This window comes from Leuresthes tenuis, unplaced genomic scaffold, assembly GCF_036924035.1.
Source record: "Leuresthes tenuis unplaced genomic scaffold, fLeuTen1.0.hap1 SCAF_20, whole genome shotgun sequence".
Lineage (NCBI taxonomy): Eukaryota > Metazoa > Chordata > Actinopteri > Atheriniformes > Atherinopsidae > Leuresthes > Leuresthes tenuis.
The window spans coordinates 18,841,429-18,868,503 of record NW_027325374.1 but is presented as its reverse complement, the minus strand read 5'-3'; the positions used below and the strand labels follow the sequence as shown (position 1 = coordinate 18,868,503).

Sequence of the window (27,075 nt, the reverse complement as noted above, 5' to 3'; positions counted from 1 at the left end):
ATTCATCACTGTTTATTGATTAGATAGATCTACATGTGCTTAAGTTTCTTATCATAAATCCAGCTAACAGTATGCCTCACTGGGTTTATGAAAACTAAGAAACATTCATTTTATGCTTGGTTTGATGTCACAGAGGAGGATTTTGTAAGGATTTCCAGGGGACTTACAATTTCCATTTTCTGTGATAACCTACATTTTCAAAACTCTGCATGGCAGCCTATCATACTGCTGCATAAGGAGTAATGCACAGCGAGAAATCAAGCTGTTTTTCTGCTGGTCGATACTAAAGCACAGGCAGAAACAAAGAGAAAGCTTCCACCAAGCAAAAATGCATAATAAGTAACCACAAAAGAAGAATATCAATGTGCAGCAATTCTATCTCCCATTTTATCTATTAAGCAACACAATTGTCTTGTCACTCTTGTTAATGTAATAGTTGATGTGTGTTTGCTTAATTTGTGCCAGCTAATCTCCTCCCCCTCTAGGTCACACAGCGAGCAAGTAAGAGGTCTAATGTGTGGGAAAGATTGATTTGGTGGAGGTGGAGAGGAAAGTGTTTTTGTCCTTCAGTTGCAGCTGCAAGCCAAGATTGTTCTTTATGTGTGTTTGATGATGTGAAAAGAAAACAACACAATTACCACAGCACTTTCTGTCAAAGTCACAGTTGTCTGGGAGGATTTTAGGCCGTTTTTCCCTTTTTTTTTCAGTACATGATAAATACAGCTGATGCAACGAGGCACCAAAAAGCAACACGGTTAACAATTACAAAAATGTGACCCTTCTGAAATATCCAATTTTAAAAAAAAAAAAAATACATGCACTTTCACTTTGTGGTGTTTAATTGCCCCATTACATTCCATCATGGAGTTCTCAATGAATACGGGTCTTAATGCAAACGACACATTCTACACCCATATAGGAGTGAACACAGCCCAAGTTAAAAGATCCTGGAATTTTCGTTTCGCATTTTTATCACACGTTGTATAATGTGTGATAAAATTACAATAGCATAATAAGCATTGCAAACTGATGAACTGATGACACATTGCATCCACTTTCTTAAGGACATCACATTTTAAGGTGCTGTTCATCTGCTGGAGATGGTTTTCTTTTTTTTTTGTCCTCCATTTTTCCAGTTTCCTTGAATATTTTCAGGACACACTGAACACACTCTATCAAACTGTTATCTTTGGCAATTTTCTAAAAGACAGTCACAGAAAAAAAAAAGACAAAACATGACGGGAACAAATGAATGATTCATGGGTCAGATTTTGGTCAATTATTCCTCAAATGATTTAATACAAGGTCAATGAAAATGGCTCCTTCACAGCAATATAGAAATAAATGAAGGACAGCCCAAAAGGGTAGAAATTGCTGCAGCAGAACAACAACCGAAACAAAGAACAACCCGATACTGACCCCGGGCTCAGTCAGTCCTTGATATGGAAGACAACAAAGCCACAAACCACCAATTACTGTCCTGTCTGTCCTCAACCATCGTTCCAGCCAGATCAACAAAGCCAGCCATAAAAATTCCACCCGCTTCATGTGAAAAACCCTTTTTTATTTTTTTGTTACAGTAAAAAAAAGTTTGCGCATTTTTCTCAAATATTCAGAATATTCAAAACTGATTGATTTGATTTCATTTTTGAAGACCAGAGCAACATAGCAGACACTGCTCTAACACTTGCAAGCATTAGCATCGTAGTTTCAGTCTTATACAGGTTTTGACCAAACTATGCATATTGTGTCCACATTGTGCAAGAGATGCCTGGCTATTCATAGTCCTGTATAAATTGGAATTTATGTATTGAAGTTACTGATCATGCCTGTATAGTTTACTGTAATTTCTCATTACCACGAGCTAATTTGATTTTCACCATTATTAAATTCTTACCTAGCTTTTGTTTTTAATTTTCACGAGCCTCCCAATATGCCACTCTGTTCACCAGTTAATCAGTAAAATGTGATGTATCATGCTCGACATGTGATGCAAAGATAGCTTCAGCAGATGGTCTCTGCTTAAAATGTTCAATGAAACAATCAAGTCGAGTGCCCGTAAACCCAAGCAGAGCGCTGGAATACCAGAGAAATCCCATGAGGTTTGTTACCCCAGTCAAATACGAGTCATCAAGAGGTTATCTAACATGGGTAAGAAATCCTCTGTGACCAATGATGTTACTTATGTCATCCAAAAGAAGTTTGGACATGGGTATGAAGATGATTGGTGAAAAGGTGAAAAAATGCATTTAAAATGATTCTGGACATTTTCTGTATCTCCTCTCTTTAGTCCAGAGGCTGTGGCATCCATGAGAAGATGGTGACACCTCTGACTTATGTTCACATATGGCTTCTTCTTTGCATGGGAGAGCTTTGACCTGCATTTGTGGATGACACTGTGAACTGTGTTCACAGACAATGATCTCTGGAAGTGTTCCTGAGCCCAGAGTGATGCCTGCTACCATCAGCTTCCAACGTTGATTTCTGGCCGTGTCCTTTGCACACAGAGATGTCTCCAGATTCTCTGAATCTTTAGATAATATTATATATCGTGCACCTTTGCCCATCTTTACTTCTGAGAGACTCTACCTCTCTAAGGTGCTTTTTTTTTATATCCAGTCGTGTTACTGACCTGTTTTTAAACAAATCTAACTGGTTGCCGGATGCATATGCAATCTTTTTTAATTTGTTTTCAACATCCTAACTTTTTAGAACCTAAAAATATCTGCTGGCTTGCTTTTTTGAGGGATACTGACTAACTGTAATTCTTTTAAAATGTATTCGCTGCAGCAAACGCACATCACTTCTACCACAATTCAGAGGAGCTTAAAGTAACCGCCAGTTTTGAGATATTTTACGCCATTATTCACCCTTAAGATGAAAAAATAAAGTGACAAAAGTATGATGACGGCAGAGCAGGCTGAGGCTGCAAAGAAAAGGGGTGGGATTGTGGAGGTAATAGGTGGCAGTAAGAAGACCACTGGTTTGATTACTGAGCGGCTTGAATACAAAGTGAAAAGGTGAACTAAATGAATGAGTCGGAGCAAAATAGGAAAAAAGACGCAGTAAGACCAATGCTGAGGTTCACATTCAAGCTCAGGGAAAAGTAGAAAGAGCGGCTCACAGCTTTATTTTTATCAGAGACATCGACCCTGTAAAGCCTGCCTAGCAACTACATGCTGAGCTCTGGGACACGTTGCAATGGTTGTCATGGAGACGGGAGCACACGTAAAAGTTTTCAGGAGTGATCTGCAACTTGTGGAAAAAAAACATTTGCTATTTTTAGGTTACAGTTCATCATTTATGCAGCTTATTGTCTTCATTTAGAACAGCATTTGAAGTGCATGAGCACTTTGCCACCCAGGTGATGGATTTTACTGAAGTTTAATTTATCCTCAAACTAACAACGTCTCAGTTAATGGTGAAGGACCAACCTCTTAAAACAGCTTGATTTGTAAAAACTCAATAACTCAATTGACACTCTTTTTGACTGAAATCACGAAAGTGCCCTTTTGCCCCACTGAACACACAAACACACACCCACACACACACTTACATGAGTGCCAGGCCGAGGTAGTTGGCAGTGCTGCCCCAGTACATTGGGTTCTCTGTGATATTGAAGGGAAATCCTGTCACCTTCTCATCCATGAGAATGCCAAAGTAGTCACCTGGGAAACAGACAATGAAACACACAGTGGATTAATGCTGGGACACAGTCACATGGGAGGATTTTGGCTCAATTTGACACGTTAACAACATTTAATTACTAAAAGCTGACAGATTTTTTTTATAACCGTTTTCTCGGTTCAGTAATACAGGAGACTGGTGCCAAATCCAGCGTGTACTTGGCGAGAACCATCAATTATCTCCAAAAAGGTAAAAGTCTCAAATCTGACTCCAGGGAACACTTTAACCAACGGCTCTGGTGAACTGGAATTCAGTGTCATATTTGTTGACAATGAATATTTGTTGGATTGCGTCATGCTGTTGCCTAGGTTTCTGCAACCTTGATGTCTTGTTATGAACTCGAACCAGAAAGATTTTGGACTTGCTCATAATGCGATGACCATTTTCACGAGTTCCTGACAAACCAACAGCACACTGAAGTCAGAGTGCACATGCATTACCAGGGAACTGAACTTTGGCACCACACTTCCCTGTTAATGCTTCCCTGTCTGGCTGCTGCACATCACCTGAACATCACTGATGTCAACAGTTGAGTATGAGCATGAGCTCATCTAAAGACTCGGGAGTTTTATCTGTGTAAAAGTGCTTGAACTCTCACTTTGTGCATGAGGATCTATACATTTTAATGTTGCATTTTTCCCCAAACGCTTTTGAACATATTTCTTGACACTACCTCAGGTTTAAACCTCTGGGTGTGCGTTTCCCATGGCGACAGCTGCCAAACATTTTGGAGACCAGTGTCACTAAGGCAACCTCCTGTCAACTTCTGCACCACGCTATTTCCTGGATAAACAGTGATCTGTGAATATATTTAGACAGTTGTTCTCAACTGCTATGAGCGTATCCGCCATCTCAAAATGAAAATATTTTGCAACCGCCTCCAAATGCAAGAATGGTAAAGGGTAAAATTGAATAGTATCACACCTAGATGACACCCACGGTTGGATGTCTGCAGGGCTGCGGAGCCAGTTTCAAAAAATGACAGGTTACTGCATTTGACAGATATTTCTCAGAGCTAGGTATCACTTGCAACATAGACCAGTGAATCACTCAGTTTTCGCAGAGGGATTTCACATTCACTCCTCTGAGTCAGTAACAGATCAGCCCTGACAATCACCTGCAAGCTTTTGACTCAGTGTGCTCGAGCTGAAATGCATACATAAATAGGACAGTGTAAGAGTTTTTAAATCTTGTGAAAATATCAGTTACGATTTTGTTCCCGCAAAGGAGAAAATCTTTTGTACTGTCAGAGCATTAAGCTGCATCTTGTTTTTTTTTTTTTAACAACTTAAGCCCACAGGAGTAAGTCTGTTTCCATCAAACAGTGAGGCCAGTTTGAAGTATCACGTAAGAAAATGCTCATGTAGCCAAGTTAGATTCCTGTCTGTTTCTCTAAATAACAACAACTTGAGAATCCTACTTGCCAGAGCCAAAAACACGAATTTCAGACCAATAATCAGTCTGCTCTGGCTGCTGTGGCTCAGTTTTAGATTAGACAACAGCCTTGGCAGCTTTGTTGATCTGATTGGTTCAAATTTGCTTGCAGCCGTGATGGACAGATGCTGCATCCAGTCACCAGCTAATATTTTTCAAAAGTGCCTGCTCTTTTTCTGCAGAAGATCTTCCACCAGGTGATTCAGTGGAACAAATACACCTTACATGTGTCACGTGAGGTTATGATAGAAAAGTAAAAAAGCTGATCGCAGCTGATCAGCGGTAGGACACGCTGGGCAGCGACCGTGCACGCAGCGACCGTGCACGCAGCGGCCGTGCACGCAGCGGCCGTGACGTAACACAGATGTTCTTCAGTTGAGATCTGCACAAACGTCAAAAAACATCCATATGATTGCAAAACTGCCGCACTGTAAAAATTGCCATATTTAGCGTTGGTTCGAACAGTTATTAAAGTTTTTGAAGTGTGGTCTTTTAACTGGGAAAAAAGTCACTCATCTGTGGCTGCAGATCATACCTCCATAATTTTCCAAAGTGAGAGCGCTCTGACCATGATCTACTGCCGACAGGCTGCAGCTGAACGACTGCCCTGTCTTGGGCTGTGTATCAAAGGATCGAAAGGATATTTTAGGAAAAAATAAATAAATAAATCTGTGCACTGTCTAAGTCCAACAGTAGCTATCCATAGCTAAGTGCACATTGTGCTTGGTATACCGAAGGCTTTGGGCAGATTTCTACCCAGACCACAAAGAATACTAAAAACTGAAACCCACTCCAGCAACCGTCCTCAACTGTCCACAGCATGCAGTTTAATTTCTCCGACTTGAAAATCACTTTATTTCATATGTAACTTCTTGTTGCATAAAGGGACTGAACCTTTAATTTAGTTTTACAATCTGACTGCATAATGATTAAATTCAATTGCATCATAAGCTGACACAGAAACACATTTTCTGAGTGAACTTTTAACTCCTGACCGACCAGCTGTTTAGAAAGAAAAATTGAATTTGTCTCTATTTTTTTCCCCCATTCCTTTAGCAAAGCGAGAAAAATAGGTTACCTGACCCCCACGAGGAGAATGGGAGCTAGAATACTTTGCTTGCTAACATAAGCACTGAGTCAGTGTATAGACACAACTGGTTGTCTGTAAACTCAGAACATCCCACTTTTGCTAGCTTTTTTTAAGCTTCAGTCATGACACTGAACAATACGTGATGCAATGCAACACAATCACAGAGTTCCCATCACAGATATTGTACCATTGTACCAGTCAACTTGCACTGCAGATATAGCTATTTAAAAATTCCTGCCTCTTGGAAAACATTCTCATTGCAGTGTTCTTTAATTTTTTGTGCAGCTAGAATTTTGGCCAAAAGACAAACGAGCTCAGAGAATAAAATGATTCATCAGCAGAAATATATTCTATGTTTAGTTCAGTGAAATTCTGACATGTCTTGTCAGGATGTCGAACTGAATGACAAGTATGTGTGTGTGGTCCAACAAAACTTTGAGTGCAGCAGAACTAGGACATTGCTCCCTGTAACCTGAACACTTTCTATGGTTTGATGTAATAAGCTGCATCAAATGTAACCACGTATACACACAAACACAAAAACAATTTCTGACCTATTTTGGGCCTTAAGAATAACAGGACATGCACATTCAACTACATCCCTCATGCCTCCTCAGTGTGCCCACACTAATATTTCTACACATACACACGCACGTAGGCTGTTGGCAGCTACAGCTGACCTGTTGATTTACACAAATGTGTGGCTGTTGGCCCTGTTTTCCCGTCAAAAAAGGGCTACTCATGCCTAAGTTACATAACACTTTTTATTATGTATGCTCATTTAAAGCACAACAGGTAGGGCGTGATAAAAGAGATTATATAAACAAATCTGTTTGCCATTCAGCAGCAAACCAGCCGCAACCGTCTTTCAACAATGTAACCTAACATCAATCTTTGACTTGCCAAAGCATTCAGATCCAACAGCCAAGCAGAACATCATTTTCCTATTATCTTGGTTCAGCGTTGTTTCATTTTTTCATTGTTATGAAAATGGTCAACGTGGACTTCCTGAGGGGTAGTGATTGCATTATTGTGGTTTTGATGTTGGAGAAATGGGCCTGCAATCAGGAGGTTGTAATCAGAGTTTGGTTCCCCCAGCCAGATGGCCAACTTGTTAACGCTACATGTAATCTAATTTCAACTGGACTCTTGTCAGTCCCTGTGCCATCAGTTTGAATCATTGGGTCACAGTGACATAAGGGGATTAATGTAGAGCCAATAAGACATATCAAATCACAACCCACACCTACAGGCTATATCCTCAATTATAGGTCTTCTATGCCAGGAGGAATGGGAAAGGAAACATGGTGTCATCAGGAGTTGCATAAAGACCATCCTTAAGTACGCACTCATCCTGAGGACTTTGGAATAGACTTTTGGATTACAATAGCAGTATTACAATTACAATGTTAAGATGAACCTCATCCCACTACTAAGGTATTCCAGGCTTTTTTTCCCCCAATCACTGACCTTTGAGGGCTGCTGTTAGCATAACGTGTGAACATTATTTAGAGAAGGCTTCCTGTAACCCTGACCCAGGCCGGTCTGTTTAGCACCTGGACTCTTTGGCTTCGAAGCCATTGAAATGCTTGGAGAATGATGTTTGGCATTGTGTTGCTGAAGTAAACGAAGCCTTGGCAGAAAACAAAGCAACCAAAACCTACAAAGATACATACGTCTTTTAATTCTAAGGCTCTACCTATCAGGACACGATTAAAACATCCTGTGGCCATTACCTACTAAATGAGGTCTGCAGAGTCTGACATGTAGCTCTTGTATTTTACTTCCATTTCTTTGAGCACTGTACAGTCTGGCCTTGGGGTGAGACCTTGATGAAAATGGCCTTATAAGATTGATAGGCAGCAACAACAGCTTCTCTTGGATTATTGCTTTCATCTTTCATCCTTGGCATTGTGTTAACACACCCCTGACTGCTACTTTAATACGATCAGGTTTCCACTGCATGAGTAGGACCTTATAAATACAATTTGAAATGACAATAGATGGACAGATTCAGGCTGATCATTGTTAATAATTTCTTTATTGGTGAACATTTTTTAACTCCAAAGTACCAGGCTCTCTTCTACCATATTTGAGAGTCATTGACCTACATTATTGCAGCCTACATTAGCCATTTCATGTCCCAGCTTCATTCCAACTCTCACTCCAATTAGAAGCTGAAAGATGGGAATTCAGTGACACGTGCACATGCACATACATGAGCACGTGCCCATGCAAGCTGCTGACACATGAAGTATGTAAACACATTTGCCCACGTGTTTGGACACTCCTGTCACCTCCTGCTGCTCCTCCTGTCTCTCCTCTGTGATGGACTGACATTTCAGCCCACTGATGGACAAAGATGTGGAGGAACCGATGCGATCGTCTGGATCTCGGAGATGACTCAGTCAGTTGACTGACCTAGAAAACTAGATGCCAATGCTTGGCAAATGGTCACCGTGTCCATGTTGTGCTCGTGTTGATTTGAGATAATGTCTGGATGTATGCTGGAGCAGCAGAAAAAAAACGAGCATGAGGCCTCAGAGGCAGAGGCGTGTAATAAAATTGAGGATATGAAAATGTTTGCTGCACGCATAGCAACGACAAGGAATGTATACACTGCTGGACATGCGTCAGATTTCATGTGTCTTCCTTAATGCTGGAGCTCTATCTATTTTTCTTTTATTTGTTTTCCTTCCTTTGTCATAAGTTTTCCAAAGATTTATTTTGTTTCATAAGGTGTGCCATTTGGCATCCCGGCGAGACGTATAGCAGGTTAAAAAAAAACAACAACATGTTATTCAAACTGTTACAATAAGAAGGCAAGAGACCAGACAGCCACAGCTTATCAGATTTCACAGTAATCCATCCCATAATTGTACTGACATTTCAAGTAAAACCTCCTGGAGGTGCTAAATAAGCCACCGAACTGACGTTAGAACCATGGATGTTTGCCTTAAATCTGATAGTAATCTACTGAGATGCAGGGCAAATTAGTTTAGGAACAAAACTGGTTCAGGGCCTCTTCAATATCTTTCACACTCACCTAGAAAGGTTCCGGTGAATCCCAGAGCAACGAAGCTGCCGACCACCAGCACGGTGCCCAGCACCAGGAAAGCTGCCCCGCTGTAGAGAACATCTGTGCGCTCCATCGCCTCCCACCTGGCCTGAGTCTTCATTGCCACCGTGATACTGGGGAACAGTTCAAACCACAAGAGCCGTCGTTCAACTAATGTACACAAGATAGAGTTAGTACGGCTGAGTTGGCCTGTGTACTGTAGCCGAATAATATTGTCGGTTTTATAAAAACAGCAAAAGAAAAACTGAACACTAGCTTCAGTTCAAAAAAGTAAAGTAAAAGGCTTATCATTTCTGTCTGAAAGGACACACTCCTGATCACAGTCACACAAGTTTAGGAACGTGAAAAGATGATATATCTCTTATTCAGTTAATGGGGACATGTTGGTCTGAGGCTTCTGGTCATTTTGGAACAATTCATTAGATTTATTTTTTTGTCAGCTATGGGCATCCAAAACTGGGTTAATACATTTATTTTAGATTTTCAGCTCAATTAAAAAAAACTCTGATTGCAAGGCAGCTTTTTCTCCTTAAGTGGAAGCAAGAGAGACCACCCACCCACAGGCACTGGACTGGGGAGCTGATGCAGTTTCTAGATTCTGAGAAAATCAGATCGACTCTGTGGTTCCGCTGACAGATTTTCATGAGATCTGGCCATCGCTCATCTCATTGTTGAGAACTGAGTCCGTAAGCTGCAATAATAGGCTGTGACTTTTCCAACATCAAACTCCATGCTCCTCTGGCTTCATTAAACATTGTTACTAAGGCTCCGTGCAGTGAAACTGACATATCAGGTGCTCCAAAAGCAAATTGTGATAATTAGAAGTCCGGTGTGCTCTGAATTGACTTTGATTGCGCACTGCTGCATTCGGACCCTAATAAAGTGAAGCAGGCCAGTTAAATAAGATGATCTGAATTCATTTAAAACAGTAATAGTTGGCACAGAAGGCCTAAAATCAACTCAAAAATCAAGACTTATTGTTCACAAGCCGATTTGTGCTATTCACATTCATGTTGTGATTAACAACACTAAAGAATAATCACATTTTCATTGAGTTCTTGACGGTCACCCTTTTTACACGAAAAAGTCGTGTATTTAAATGGGATTTAATGCTGGTGCGCCTGAGAAAAGAAGCACTTTCGTCTTTTCTCATTACTAAAAGTGGCCTGTTTACCCTCAGTGCTCTGAGGGCTGCTGCGTAATTATAGAACTGGAGTTGAATTTAGTTACAACAAGGGACATTAGTACTGGCTGATGTTCAACTTAATGGCTGCAATCAGCCCATCGGCAAATAGGATAACATCACCCACTGTCAGTGGTCAGTATTTTTCTTCTTGTGTCCTGTTGTGTTTCTGACTTCACCCTGACAGATTTTGTGTGTGTGTGTGTGAGAAGGGCTGAATCACTTTAAAACTGTTGAGTTATTTTTCATAACGCATATTAAAGACTTTCCCTGGCATTAAGGGGAAAACAGATACCAACAACATCATACATCATTGTAAAATGGCTCAAAAGGCCTGAAATTCTGCATTCTGCTGACAAGTCAGAGCTAATATACACTACTACTTTTTAATTAGTAACGTGACAACTGCCACAGGGATTAAAAAGGCTACAAAACCACACTAACCTGGCAACCCCGCTATCTCCTCTAATGCAGCCTGTGTGTGTGTGTGTGTGAGAGAGAGAGAGAGACTGCTCGTTTGTGAGAAGGCATTTAATTTTGGCTGACGTCACACTTAATTGGCGTAAGCACTGACAGATGATGCGAGGGTCACGGGTTGTGTGAGTTCGGTCATACAGTAAAAGCATTTTCATTTTGTGTTGCGTGTTCTCCCACAAAGCCTCCATTAAACCTGTCCGAAAATCAGCGCCTGCTTTCAATGGGTCCTCAATTTGTCTCCAGTGTTGCCCGCATGAAAATGCATGGCCTGTGGAAGCAGTCACCTTAAAAAAAACTAAATTTGTGCCCCAGTTCAGACCATTACAGCCTGAACTGTGATGGCACAGAAACTGTGCTAAACTGCTCGGATGAAGTTATTGGCTGGTTTCTAGGAACGCCCCTTACCTATTATATCAGCTATGATATATATTTTTAAAAAAACATCACTATTGCCTCAGTAACGATGTCTTAAAAATTCTTGCATTGAGAGACAGACTCATATAATTCAAGTCCCCTTACAAATAAGAAGCTGGATGGATACAGGAGAAGGTGAAGAAACAAGTTAGTGAGTTTTGCTCTAGTTGCAGAAGGCATGCTTGGTTTATGTCTGTGATGACATGAGATCAAATTCTGTAAGCCCCTCGTGTCTTACTCAAAGATGGTAAACGGGTCACAGGTCTGCAGTCACATATGAGCCAAGCAGAAGTGACCAAAACAGTTGATTCAACTTGATTCTTCACATTCAAAAAACACTGATGCCATTTCAAAATGTATACAGGAGACACTGAGTAGTTGAAAAAGTAGTTTTAACCGAGTAAAGCAGGCAAAACACTAACTAAGCATCAGTCTGTGTTTGCAGTGATATCTTCCCCCAATGCCAGAGTGATATTTGCACTAATTCTATTATACCCAAATATCCCTGTAAAACACAGAGCATTACTCAAAAGTGTGTTCTTTTTACCCACAGCCATCAGCTTCAGGAGCTGGTGTTGCCAGATCTTGTGAATGAAACCAGCAACCTTGGCTCTTACAAAAAAAGAATGCTTGTACATAACAGACCTGGCCGCAGTGGCGATGAAGGCGTGCGTCAAAAATCAGCTGTGTGTGCAACAAGATGCCGTCAATGATAAAATTAAAATATATTAATGTCTGCATTAATGCAAGTTAGTTCAACCATTGCTTCCTTTGAATATGGCGTTATTTGGGTTGAGGAGATCAAAATAATGTTGTTTACTCGGTAGTGTCTTATTTAAAGTGAGGGTCTTCACATCTGAATGTTTTTGAGCATGTCAACAAAAAGATCAAATTCTAGCTGTCCCGGCAGAACACTGGTGTATCATTTAAAATCAGTTCAGTCCCAGCTGTGTAGTGTCAAACGTTAAAAATGATGCTGGTGCTGTGATGAAGAAGAAACCTGTGGGGCGAGATGGTTATCGGCCCATCAGTCGGTTTTCTGAGGTCCTGCGTTTCAGCTTCACTCCTCAAAATATGACTCCAGTTTTTCTTGTCATTATTCCTTTGCCGTTTAAGTTGACAGCCCAAACTCTGGCATCCAGGTAGAACATACTTCTGTAATCAGGGATTGAAAAGTTAGCACTGAGATGCTTGTCCGTGGCCAATGAATCACATTAGGTCCGTTTATAGCATTTTCGGTGTTAGGGATGGAGTCAGTCCTCAGCAGAAAATCTCTTCATTTGCTTTACTTGGACTTTTAAACACTAATTTGACTGTTTATTGCCTTTTTAATGTCTTTCATACTAAGGTTTTATCTTGGCCGTTATGCCCAGCTGCTTTGCAGACGCCACCAGGCCACAGAGTCCAAGAGTTAATCCACCTCGAACTGGATGAGTTATGAGTGCATCTGTGCATTGTTAGCATGGAGACACCCATGGATTTGTGTGGGTTTTGGTGTGAATGTGGTGTGCTTCCTGCACACGAAAATGGCTCCCAAGACAAAACTAGGTTTGGGGTTAACAAGAGAAAACTGGGTTACGGGGTCTGTGTTGTGAGTCCTATGGTGCACTTCCTTTGTTAAAGGAACCATGAAGCATAATGTGATGTCGCATGGTGTTTGGCTACGTCAGACACAAAGAGGGCTGCGTCTTAAATAAGGTGGTTTGGGTTGGCACACTGCTGGGATTTGGATTACAAAAGAGATGGAAAACGAGGTCTGTGGGGACAGAGATGGGGGCAGGGGTTTAGTGGCTCTGAGGGGGGACTGACCGCTGCATGTCACATAACAGCTAAGGATGCATCATCGGTGAAACTAGAAAAACTTTCTTTGAAAATAGCCTTTTTGTATCTTACATAGATTTGTGCCTCATGCATATAATCATGACAGCCTTACCAGATGATTACGATTAGGGGAGAGGTCATAGATTTCTCTTCATCCTGCTTTTCAAACTGAGAAAGTCTGACTCCAGAGGAAAAATTGTGGGATGAGGAGGAGGATTGTGACAGTCGAGGTGAAAGGTTTCAGTGTGGGAGTGAGACAAAGTCGCCTTCGCAAGCAGCAGAGCTCAGAAACACAAGAAACACAAAGATCGAGGCATGTGATTTCACAAGAGCACATTTAGGCTTTTCATTGTGAGATTTCAAGAAAAAAAATTTGATTTAGAAACTTTAAAATCTACTTCGATATGTGCTCTAGTCATTTCCTGCATGTACTCAATGAAGCCAGACTGCATGTCAATGCTGCAGATCAGACAGGAAACAAAGGAATGAAAAAAAAAAAAGGAAGTCACAGCCGCTCCATCATCTCCCCATTTTCTTCTCGTCCTTCTCTCAGAACTAAGTAAATAACTAAAAAGCACAACTTCCTGAGTACTTTTATGCATTTACCTATTGTCAACAACAACAATAAAATTTTAAGAATAAATGATTATCCATTCACACATGTTGCAATGAGTCAAGTTGTAATGGATGCGCGATAGTGACATGCTCTATAACACAATGCATTGCTCTTGACCTCCATCTCTGCGCTCACATAAGAGGGCACAACAACAACCACACAGTCATTTCAGATTCAGTGGAATGAGGAGAGAAAGAGACGTCCTTTGGTTCCAAGGACACCAACTAATGTTGCACTCCACGACTCTCATCTCTCTGCTTTATTTATCTCTACATACAGCAGATAGCTCCTTTCTGTCCTTCCTAACCAGTACCACAGTCGACCCCCTTATTCATATGAAAGTCAGAAGGTCAAGGCTAAACCTTTATGATAAAAGAGAGAAATGTGAAAACAGAATGTAGGAACAATAAAAGAGACAAATACATTGAGTCAGAATATATGGAAAATAAAATGGAATTTTAGCACAACACAATACAAATTTATAGGAGGTGTGCATCTTTTCCTTAAAAGATGATTTAATACATATCTAATTACAACAAGGGGGGATTCATCACCAGAACGATTCGACATGGAAATGGATCATATATTTTCTTAAAGTGGACCCCAAAGGAAATGAGACAATGAGAACAGCATCGGACCCAAAATGGACCCCTGAGGAACCCCACAAGTGAGGGGGCTGCAGAGGAGGGACAATCCCCTCAGTGTACAGAAAACCTTCTCTGTATGAGGTTTCATTTAAAAAAAGAACTCGAGCCGATGCAGTCTGATACAGCCAAAAGCATTTCTTAAACAAATATCACTTTTCTTTGCAGATGAGTCATTATCTATAATTGTGGCAAATAAAAAGAAATAAACTAAAGGGAATCACAGTATTTTTGCTGCTTCATGGCACAAGAAAAAAAAAACCCTTACTCACTCACTTCCAACAGCTTTAATGTTTGTACGGTCACACTAAACCACACCTAAAGTTTCTAAATCCTCAGCAGCCTATCAATGTAATGGCATCTTTTATTGTTAAATACCAATTTGTATGAATTTCAATTAATTTTTCCACACCTTGACAAATAAAAAAAGGTGTCATGGCATATTTGAGTTGAAAGCCAAGTTGAGGGAGCATATCTTTAGCAGTAATTACTGATTTTGAATATGTCTAAGCAACCGCAAAAGCTCGATTAGCTGTTATCTTAGATCATCTAAGAGAAAGTGGCTGGTTGACTGCAGTCCCTCTACGGGGCTGTGGCTGTGAATACGGTCAGTTACATAAGATGGTATGAATCCATTTAAAATGGTAATAGCATTAAAGTCCTAAAACCAGCTAAAACTGAACTGTGAGCAACTTCCTCCTGCTTTTCACCATCTTTGAGGAGGCTTCACCTTGTCAATCATTCTTAGATGAAAAAGTTTGATTTGACATCTGCAATGATCTGCTTATCCATCTATGTGAAAGAAGTGCCAAAAAAGAAACCACACATACGGTGTTAACAGCAAAGTGGTAAAATGAAGCCAAAGGGTCGAGAGTGCCAACAGATTAACAGACTGATTTGGTCTCATTTTCAAGAAGATCAATGAAGTGAAGTTCTTTCCAAGGTTTTCATATCACCTAAACATTTCAGCAGAGGCTGGAGTGGGCATCTGCTGTCAGACTGATACATCATCACTGATATGGAAATGAATATCATGAAAAAAAAAAAAAAAACAGACCTGAAAATACTCAGACGCAGAAGTTCTTCATGATAACCTTTAACCCAATTTTTTAAAAGACGTCAACCGGGCAGTCGGAAGTGCTCTTCAGAAAACTAGAAACCTTAAACCACCTCAGGGTGGAGGGGACATTCAACAGAATCTGAGTGCTGCTACAGAGAATGATTATTCTCCAGTAACGTTTGTACTTTTCCCTGAAGGTAAAAATCAACCTCTGTAGAATTTCTTTCACAGTGGTTTCCATGGTCACGCAGCAAGCACTGGCGGTAAATTGTACCGCTGATAACTCCTTATTACAGGGGTGGAGCACTTTGAGAGATCGTGAGATCAGCGATCGCCAATGAGTCTTCTTGCCAGTCTTGGTGACCTTGGTTGAATTAACACTGAAACCTCCCAAAGCAACATGGCAACTGCTCACTGCATGACAACAACCAGTCTTCTTCTGGCGATTGTTCAGCCTCCAAAGACTTAAGACTGGTCATAAAAACTCCATATCAAAACACCATGTAAATAATCACTTACATACCTTTGAAAAGATTACATTAACAGAACTGATACTGAGATTGAGATACATTTCTGTTCGTTTCATCCATCTATTTGTCAAAGATAATGCGAGCCGATTACAGCCACATGAAAACAGTTGCTGATGTGCTGACGTTGCTCTGAGCAACAGTGACTTTGGCACAAGGCTTTGTACTGATAAGGCAAACGATTGCAAGAGTAACACAGATGGTTGCTGTACATGTTCATTTGACATACGAGACCTTTACCAGACCAACTAATGTGTAGCACAAATAACACGTTTCTGTGAAAATCTCTTTATTTGCTTTACTTGGACTTTTAAACACTAATTGTAGATACACGTAAAGCACATTTGTCACTTCCTGTTGGAGTTTAGTCAATCACTTCACTTGGCTTAGCCAAGAAAACAATCATGCTTCAGACTAAAACACTTTGTTTTTTTAGAACAGGACTGTCAACTTCGTTGATGCCATTTTTGAGTTGTCCTTTTTAGTTATTTACATCTCTTGTGGCGATTACCACAAGAGGTCAGTTATTCTTGAAATGTGATTACAGGCCGCTTCAGCCCGCATGAACTAAATCCCTTTTGGGATGTACTTGCACAAAGGACAGTCTTTAAATAACACGATCTTGGCAGCAAAACACAAACATAGCCACTGTACATTCTTTCTTTTTTGCTCCACTGGAATCTGCATTGCTTTATTGGAAATTTATGGACAATTTGGGCACTTTTATGAAGTTTCTAGTAATTTGTCAGATTTGAAACTGGTACATTTGATTCTCTAAACCTACAAGCAACATCTATATAGTACCAACAAAACTCTATTTAACATGTTCTTTTTTTAGCATCTAACACTTGATGAACAAAAACACGCACCCTGTGTTACATTTTCTATATTTAGTGCTTCTAAATCTTTAAACTCCACATCAACTATTTCATTGGAGCCAATCAAACACAGAGAGCTAATTCCCCTGGAGGAATGTAATCAAACTATTGAGTATAAAGAGTGGAGAGCATCACTGTTATGTCCTTTGAAGGTAAAAATAAATCCTCTTTCCTCTGTGCGTCTGTCAAACTGTTTTTGTCCTGCCTGGCTGAGCTTAATGTGTGTCAGTCAGCCAATCACAGCACTGGTGAATCAGTGCATAATTAGGTCAATTGGGCGATTAAGCAAAAAATCAAATTTCCTCTCACTTATGCTTCTCAGCAGCAGTCAAATCTGCTTCCCCCGCTTGGTTTCAGATCAAACCGTGACCACGGACGGCTGCTCAATGTGGCCTTAAGTCCTGCGAAGACCAAATCAGTACACTGACAGATAAAAAGGGACAAACATTGTGTCAGGGTTACGGGTCTGTTTGATTGGCAGGTCTGACCTAAAGTACAAGGACAGAGCAGTAATACTACAATAGAAAGGAGGAAGAGCCGTTCAGCAGCAATCACATGGCTTACTTACTTACTCTCAGGCTCATTTGACCTCGACTGTTGCTGCGTTTTCTCTCCAGCTGAGACGGACAAATATCTCAAACTTTAATCGTTGTTCAAACGAACGGCAATCAGAACTCCTGCTGTGTGCTCTTGGCCATTTCTTTAAGCGGTTTGGTAAAATGTACATTGATCTGGATGTGTTTTGGATGCCATCACCAACATCACAACCTGTCTGGAACAAATAATGATGGCGTTGCCTTTGCTGCTTTGTTAGCAATTTTGCTCAGGAAATTCATTTTACCTTCCTGCTCTCATCCCGTCTGGGTCCACTGTTCGAAAATAGCACGAAACAATATTTCTGGTTCAAATTTAGAGTGTGAGGCATAACTACACTACAAAATCCAAAAATCTCAATAAAAAAAATGTAAACTGTGATTTTGTAAAAAAACAATATATATCAAAATATCAATTCGGTCACTAAACATCCAGTCTCACGTGACTGGTGTTACCTTTAAATGGGGTTTCTACTGTAAAGTATGGCAGAGCTACTATGGGCAGGATAAGCATTAGCACCTGATTTTATTTGATCTCTTTTTTTCTTCTTCTTCAGTGTATTTGTTTGAAGTTAATCAAGCATTAGCTGGGCTGCTGTTCAGTCATTATTCATACTGCTCTGCATCCACCTGACCGAGGGGGAACAGGACAACACACTGAAACCAATTCTGACCATCTTAAAGAAGGATTTGGCTCATCTCGAATGACTTCCTTCAGCAGTCGATCATAATTACACAGCGACGCAACCGTCCATCTGCGTATGGCGCTGCAGGCCATCTATCAATAAAATAACTGCTTGTTATACTTGAATGTCCTGTGTTCTTGAAGGAATAAATGGGCTTATTTCAGGAAAGTGTATAGCCTGTAATAAATGGCCTTATAGAATTCGAGGAGCAGATATGAACATGTCAGCGGTGGCAGGATGAAAGCTTTCAGTGTCAGAAAACCCAATGAAAATAATGAATGAATACAGTGCTGACTTACCCCAGATAAAATGCCTTTCACAAAGAAATCTGATACAATGGCCTGTGTTAAAAGCAGCAGCAGGTTTCTAGGCCATACAGGCTTATGTAGGTACACTTTTCTGTGATGAGTAATCCTGTTAAATTACTGTGTGCCTTCTTGTATCATAGACTTAAAAAAGGATGGACAGTGTGGCTCCACTTTCTCTCACAGTGACTCAAAGGGAACTGCCATGACATGATTTTAGGTAACATCAGTTAGGGGTTGTCGAGCTCCTCCTCACGCCTGGCCGACTCAGTTGTGAGCAGACCCCCTGAACCACAGCTGACTGCTACTTAAAATGCAGCAAACTCTACAAACAGACTCATATTTCAATATGCTATATTGCTAAATATGAAAGTAATGTTTTAAATGCTCATCTGTGCTCGAGCTAGGCCAACTGAGGCATCATTTCAGCTCGTAGCTAATAGTTAGCGATGCCAACACAGTCCAGCTGTGTTTTGTTCAGTGTGACGGCGACACCTCTGTTCTGTCTGTTCGTAGAAGGACTTCATGTCTTCCTCTGACACAAAATACAAGTCCTTACAAGTCCATTGCGCCTTTGATGAAGAAAACACATTTCATAACATTTCTCAGGGTCAGTGTTCCAAACAACTGAAACAGAGGTTCAGTTGGTCTGAGAAAACTGACAGTTGCTGTCAAAAAGTGTAAAGGTCACAAGCAAAGTAAGAGGACAAGCAGGACAAGCATTTTTTTGTATCTATCTATATCTTTAAATCAGCAGGTGATTCAAGGCTCTTCAGAATAATATGTTATTTATTTTCTGTTCCTTAAGGTCTATCTTTGTACACGAGCATTAGGTGTCGTGTGTTCCATCACGTTGGTGCTCTTTGTTTATCCTTTCCTTATATTTCATCAGGTCAAGAGTCATGTGATTTGCCTTTGAAATTGATTTCCACTTTGTTTCACCGAGGTAAAAAACACAAGCAACCCGAGTTCTTTACTCCTTTATCTCAACACAAAATGCAGACGGCAGGCAGGAGTGACACGTATATAGCTGAGGCTCATTCCTGAATAAAACCTGTCTAGACAGCAGGATGAGGCAACAATTGTGCTCTGAAAAAGATTCAGAAGTCACAGTACTTTCTACCCAGCCTCCAACCAGCTCGGTGTGCGTCTACAGTACTGTGCAAAAGTCTTGAGTTACATTTTGTTCCATTTTGCTTCCAAGCAAGAGGCACAGTAATGCTGATTGATGGCTCCTAACGACACGACGAGGCATCAACAGAGAGTGATCCCGAGAAACTAAAAGCAGTACATTTACCACAGGCATGGGGGCATGGAGTGATTTGTGGGGCTCCAGGTCTGGTTCCCTCCCAGTTCAGTGCTGCAGCAGTATTTATATGTTTACTGTGATCAGACTCATAGCTTCACACCTCATCAAAATGAATGCAACAGTGGAATCCTTCACCGTGGCGTGTGGCGTCTCCAGCGTGTTGAAAAACTGCCTGTAAAGTCTCGTTTCTATAAAAAGAAAACTACGATCATACTTAGTGACATACATGAACCATTAATGCTGTGAGCAACTCTTTAAAGCTATTTGATGTCATGTCAGCTAAAGATGACTAAGACTTCATCATTTAGCCCTGTTTATGCAGCTGAGGACGATAAGGACTTATCTTACACTCAAAACAGCGGAAGACAAAGCAGACTTTCCTGAACTGTGCGACATCCTTCAGCTTAAGTTTAAGGATTTGTTACATGAGATATGAAGCAAAACCAGATGTCAGAGTGTCTGTAAACGGTAAGTGCAGTGAGCAGGCAAAAACAAACTGCATAATGCGTGTCAACATGGTCAAAAGCATGGTCTCCCAGTAAGAGACCGGAGTCCTGTTTTAGGATTTAGACTTGGTTAACGCAATTTCACTCAAGAACTACGCCATAAAACTATGTGATTTAGATGGGTAAGGCAGTGCCATGTGTGGCAAGGAGAGAGCTGAAAGGCAGAACAAACAGGAAGCCAGGAGTAGGTGAGGCAGGAATAAATGCTCCAACAAAAAAAGAACAACTTAGGGAACAATAGAATTACAAGGAAACCAGGAGAGCTTCGTTTAAACCAAAGATTATCAAAGACTGGTTATAAAGGGCTCTACAATTAATTCAAAATGCAGAGAAAGAGCAGTCTCAAGGTTCCCATTTTCTTTTTATACTTTTTTCCTTTTTTTTTTGGCTTCTTCTGGGCCGACACCTACTCATCGCTGAGGCATCCATTGAATTTGGCGGAATAAATCGCTTCCTCCCACGATTTCTTGAGGGGTTACAACCCATAGTTGGTGCTCGCAGCGTCAGTGATTACAGTTGCTGCCTTTGGACTGCCAGGACTTCCCTTAACATGAAGGGAAATCTCTTCAAACATTCTTCAAAAATATGCAGGAGCAAGTTCAAGAGATTAAAAGGGAATTCAAATAAAATGACTACACCTGCTTCACAGTATTTTAGTTTAAGGATATAAAAGTAATCTGGACAACTGGCTTTTACAGCGATTTTACAGCTATTTCACGTTTGCTGCTCCTGAGTGAGTAAATGTAATGTTGTGTATAACTATATTTAGCCTGTCTGTGCTTCTGAAGAGAATGATCAACAAAGGTCAACACACAAAGGGGAAAAAAAGGAACTGGTAAGACTATTTATCGCTTAGAGGCTGCTTTTTCTGTAAGTTGTTGCCCAGCAACACACACATCTCACACACACATGCTTTGGGAAAGAAAGAAAAAAATCTTACACTGACTTACTATATATGTGCAGCTACACTGAGGGTGCTTTGCCATCATTTTGGTAGAGAGCATGGGGTGACAAGGGCCTTTTAGGAACAAATAAGGAGGAAGAAAGAAAGAGGAGCTGAAAAAATCCATATAAATGCTGGTTAAGTGGGGGAGGCATTCACGTTTGAAGAAGAAAGCAGAAACAAAGACGAGTAATTGAGATAAAGAAAGCTTTTGTTTTGAATTTGTTGTGTGGACGGGAAATCGTCAACACCCCTTTGGAAAGAACTTTCTCCCTTTCGACTCACAGAGAGCATGTCGATCCTCTTCAGGTAGAACATATATAAGTAAGAGAGTCAGAAAAACAAGAGATACAGCCCAGAGAGGGAAAAACCGTGGGAGCACAACCTACACAATCAGTCTGTCAATCTTAGGCATTGATCGTGTACACAGAAACCACACATGGTTGGTCTTTGCAGGGACTCCCAGGAGAAACGACTGCTGTCACTCACGTGTGGAGAGAACAACAGATGTGCTGACAGTTCCAGTAAGGTTTGATTCAAACAAGATGCTCACATCTTTGACAAGGAGATTCAAACTTCACTTCTAGTCAATGCATACTGTATTTGAATCAGCAGGCCACTGTAGCACCCCATGTATGCGGTCACAGTGCTGAGGTGCCTTTCCTGGGCCCTCTCATAAGCATCCTAATCTGTGTGTTGTTGGTTGGACTTCGACTCCAAGAAGAGCTTCTTCAGAGAGAGATGAGATAATACAGATTAGCCTCAAGCGAGAATTACTGTTGGCCCTTTGTTTGTCTGCGTCACTCTTCACCCCGCGCAGGCGGAGGTTTTGACGTGCTTCATGCCGTCCTCAAAAAGCGAACAGCAAGTCGTCCTCGGTGAACCCGAGCAAAAGATCAAGAAAATATTTAGTCACAACTTTCATCATGACCTTTCTTTCTTCAACGGAGCAAATTAGCTCCCGTTAGCTAAGACGGCCCAACGCATTGTTACGCAAGTTACCAAGAGGTGTGATTCTCTGCTTTTGAAGAAGTTAACATCTAACCCTGTCTTATATGACTGCATTTGGTTTTCAAGATGGACAAATGATGCTCTTATGTTCTTTAAAAGAAAAACGGACCTTTTAAACCCTTATACCCCCTCACGAGTGCTTTTGAGCAGGTTATACAGTGGTAGGCATGTTCATGCAAAAGCACTGCAGATAATTATGTTCAGCTTTTGGACTGAGAAGTGTTATTCTCACATTGTTGAACTATTTGCCCACAGAGTCACAGGGCTACTGGTCAGACTACTGGTCTGTTAACTACTGCCCTGATTAGTTGTAAGATATTTCATTCGGTGTTATTAAACTTTTAAAGTATTTCTTTCCCTTTTTAAAAAAAAAAATGTGTTGCTTGCATCAAATTCAATTTCAGAAGGGAATTATCTTATTCATTTTGCACATATATATATCAGATTTATTGTCATGTAGATACAGGGAAATCCATGAAATTTCTCCTTTGCTTTTAACCCATCCAGCTGCTGTTGAACACACACATGCACAGGGTGGACTGCCACTCCTCCAGCTGTCAGATCACCAATCTTTGAATGGAGAGAGCGTGAATCGAAGTGGCTGCCCCGTATCATCTTATTATAAGCGCCTGTCGAAAAATTAACTCTTAAAATGCCCATCCGCATCTTAGGACCATGAAAGGCAGCATGTTTGAGGACAAATAAGATTTACCTGTGGCTTCGATAAACATTGAGCAGAATGATGACAAAGCCCAGGCAGTAACAGGCCAGGTGGGGGCTCCCAAAGATCCTGGAGAGTCCCCGGGTACGATGCTCCCATCTCGCCACCTAAGGAACGCCAGAAAGGAAAAGATCAGCTCACGTGACCGATAATTACGATGCCACCCATGTTGGAGTTGTGTTATTAACTAACAGCAAAGATCTCAATATCCGCTACGATTTTCCACTCATTTATGTTGGAAACCGAACTACTGAAGTAAGTTGACAGTGTTTACAAGTGTGTACGTTGCTTCTCAACACATTAGACCTGTTGGTTTCTCTTAAAACCCGAAAAGACATCTAATGCTGCACCCTGCAGCATCCACATTAGGAAGCTATTTATGCTGTTATCATGAGTCAGAGATGGTACAGCAACTTCACACAGCGCTGTTCAACATGATTTACAGCCATCCACTGGATGATGGAGTGTGCTAAAAATACTCAGGTGTTCTGCAGACAGACCTCTGATGTTATCAAAACCAATCAAGCCTTGGAAATGACAGAAAGGCACAGATGAGGAAGGTACAGGGAACGGCGCCAGATTGGCAGAACTAACAGCTCTTCAAGACAAATCCAATAAAGCCTTAACAGGCTCCACCTGCATCCCTATCAGCCCACTTACATCTTAGATGCAGACATGGGTCTTAAACAGAACAGTGGGAAGATATTTGAGAGGGAGGGATCTCTGACAATCTTTTATTCGTAAGAGAAGAACATCTGAGCAGCAGAAATGGGAAAAAAATAGCTAAAAGTAGCCCCAAGTCATTTTCACTGCATCACGCCCTTGTTTACACACAAGAATACACACTGTGGCAATTGAAACTTTATGTAATACAAAAGTGTGGCAAGGGTTATTTTGGGGTAACTTGTGTTAATTTTCAAACCCTTCAAGGGAGAAAGTCTGTCCGCCTGATCAGCAGCTGACAATTTATTCACGTAACGTACGGCTCTTTAATGGAGGACAACCTGCACACAAGCACAGCATCAGTAATATGGGTAATGAGGGGAAAAGAACAGGAACATAGACGGTTCATATGCTTGCAAGCAAAATAAAAGCAGAAAAAATAACACTTGAATAACAAAATATGCGGCCCTTAATTGACATTTTGTTAACTGTAGTGAAGAAAAACTGGGATTAGACACTATCAGCAGAATAAATTACACTCATATATACACAAATTTAAAATATGTAGACCTGTTAATGGGATGTTAGCAATGCCAGCTAACAGCTAATGTTGGTTTCTTAGCTGATTACAGCATCACTAGAGCACCTACTAGAGAGGGCCACCAGCACTGTGACTTGGTGGTCATTGCTGGTGGACATTGTTGTTGTTATTGTTCAACTCTTTCTTCTACTCCCCTCAACCTAATTGGTCCAGGCAGATGGTCATCTTCCCTGAGACATGTTTTATCAGGTTTCTATTAGGTTTCATCCTGGTAAAAGAGAGTTCCACCATTGCCATGTGCTTGCTCACTTGGCTTTATATCTCTATATCTATTGCCCTGAGATGGTAAAGTCAGACTGAGGTGAAATTTAATCTAACGTCTCCTCCAATCTGCTTTCTGTGTGACGACCACCCCCCAGAATAATCAAATTGCTGGTCAAAACCCCATCATCCTATCAGTGCTTTGGGCTCTGTTGGAGCCGGTGCCGGCAACTTGTTTTTCCTCAGTGAATAATGCTGCTGTCAGGTTGTCATACGATCCAAGATGACAACACTTCAGAAGGCCAAAGCCTTGCAGAGAATTCTTTTTTTTATTTTTTATTTTTAAAAAGTCATCACACCATAACAGTGCCTTGAGAAAGCTATGAAGAATGGCTGCTGCTGTGACACAAAAGCATCAGAATAAAGGTGTCTTTTTCTTTCATTGTTGTGTCCAAGCAGAGACTCGTGAGCGTGCACATTTTGACTTCCAAAAACACGCTCAGTGAAACAAATGATGCTGCTGACGATGTAATGTATAAAGGACCATCCCCTCTGAAAGTGTCAATTTTTACATATACATTATCCGAAATCTTATATAAAGACACATTTCCAATTTTATCTATTTATTTATTTTTTTTAACAATTTTGGCCATTGTCTGACAAACCAGACATTCACAGTCACTTAATCTGCCAGAGAAGTCGAATTAGAGCGCAGCCCAGCTCCCTGCTCCTCATTCTGGCTCTCTTTGATTGATTCACACAACCAAGGCTGCTCGTGGTCAAAATGGAGCCCTGATTAAATTTTGTGTGGAGAACTCCGCAGCACACACACACACACACACACCCACACACACACACACACAACACAAACGTTGAAAAAAAAAAAAATCATCATAATATTACATCATTAAACACCTAATTTATAGAATTTTAACTGTTGTAATTATAAGGAAAAAAATATATATCGGAGAAAAAAAAGTTAATTTAAGATCCCCCTAATTCGAAATGTGCATCCAGTTTTTGTTTACTCTATCAGTAATGTATCAACAAAACATTCTGTACTTCTATCGATCTATAACCCCTCATGTATCTTTTTTTAGCCCGACAGAGTTAATCCCCCACTCTCTTTCAAACATCACCACCTCCACTGATAACAGGCTGAAAAGGGCCGCATATCCAGTAGCTTACATATGGAAAACTGGACTTCTGTCAAGTCATGAAACACAGCTGAAGTGTAGCTATAATACGGCATCCTTTGATGTCATTGTACGTTCGGCAAAATTCAGTCTGAAGCAAACAGCTGAACTTAGCAGCTTAAAAAGGGTTTGATAAATTAACAGTAACTAGGGAAGGCGATACTGGCACGAAAAGGTCGAATGAGACAATAAAACAAGATGATTTGGTGCTTCATAAATTAAAGTTAAAAGTCCAAATAATTAGGAAAAACTTTCAAAGTTCAAAAGTTATTCAAGATCAAGGTCTAATTTATGAAACAAAGGGGGGGTGGGGGGTCCAACCAACTGACTTGTACTTGAAATAGTCTTTGTTCTTATCGCAAATACTATTGAACTACAAAGTAATCCTTCTCAAAAGCTTTTCTTCTCAAACTTTGGAGGACTTGGGGTTGAATTTGAGGCCATTTTTCGAAGACGGCCGACCAAAATAAAGCCTCTACGTGTCTGAAAATCAACTCAAATCCAAACAGCATTATGTAAACTAACTGATGTTAAACCAGCAGCAGATTTCTAGCTGAAAACTAACCTGAAGAAAACAGTCTGGAAATACTTTCCAGTGGCCACCAGCGCGACTCGCTGACACACACAAACCTTAGGCCTCCCTGCGTGGGTACACCTGAGGTCACGTAACCATTTCAATCAGAGTAATGGAGTCCGCTCAACAAAAAAAGGGAAACACGGAAGCAATCAACCATATAGTTCACTGAAGTCATGAGTACATATCAGAGTGTGCCTGGCTGAACCAAATGCATATGAATAACCTGATTCACGAGTCAGACCAGCTACTGTTTCTGTTATCTCTTGCATCACAGTTATTTTCAGTTCAAGTAGAGCTGCTTCATTTCTAACCAAAAGGCAGAAAAACTGCCGAACGAACAAAACAGCGAGCCGTCGTGTCGAACGAGGACACGTAAGCTCTGTGTACGCAAACAACTGTTTCTGTACACGTCAAGCAGCCACCGCAACGTTGACAGGAAAATAACTGAGTGAGGTTTCAGTCCAGTACTTACTGGCACTCCAGCTCCAAAAGAAAAACGCTGAATCTCAGCGGGATTGTCAGGTTTCCTTCCAGTACAGGACAAGTGTCTGTATGGCTCTTCAGTAATACTCAGTATTGGAGAGCATCAGCTGTGACTGAAATGATATTTGTCCATTTTTGTCCAAAGCTATTCGTCTTTTTTATTTATTACGTCAGCCCTGTCTTTGTTAGGAACAGTGTACGACTAAAAGAGATTGATAAGAGCTCAGAGAGCGAGGTTCAAAAATCTTATTTGAGAGTAAACGCAGAAAAATGAAAATGTTTCCAGATGTGGGCTGTAAACATCTAATCCCAGCTGGTGAGAGGCCTGTGACGGACAACAATGTACACTCACACTTATGCCTGCAGTCTT

The 27,075-nt window shown here is 40.8% G+C and overlaps 1 protein-coding gene across 2 annotated transcripts in view; it reads right to left on the bottom strand.

Moving 5' to 3' along the window:
- Nucleotides 1-27,075, bottom strand: part of pemt (phosphatidylethanolamine N-methyltransferase) — a 56,856-nt gene that overhangs the window by 15,200 nt on the left and 14,581 nt on the right. For both annotated transcript variants that reach the window (XM_072373839.1, XM_072373840.1), the window contains exons 3-5: nt 22,976-23,091; nt 9,258-9,403; nt 3,557-3,668 (exon numbers count right to left, since the gene is read on the bottom strand). In XM_072373839.1, coding sequence (XP_072229940.1) covers nt 3,557-3,668; nt 9,258-9,403; nt 22,976-23,091 — 374 coding nt within the window. The remainder of the gene's footprint in view (nt 1-3,556; nt 3,669-9,257; nt 9,404-22,975; nt 23,092-27,075) is intronic.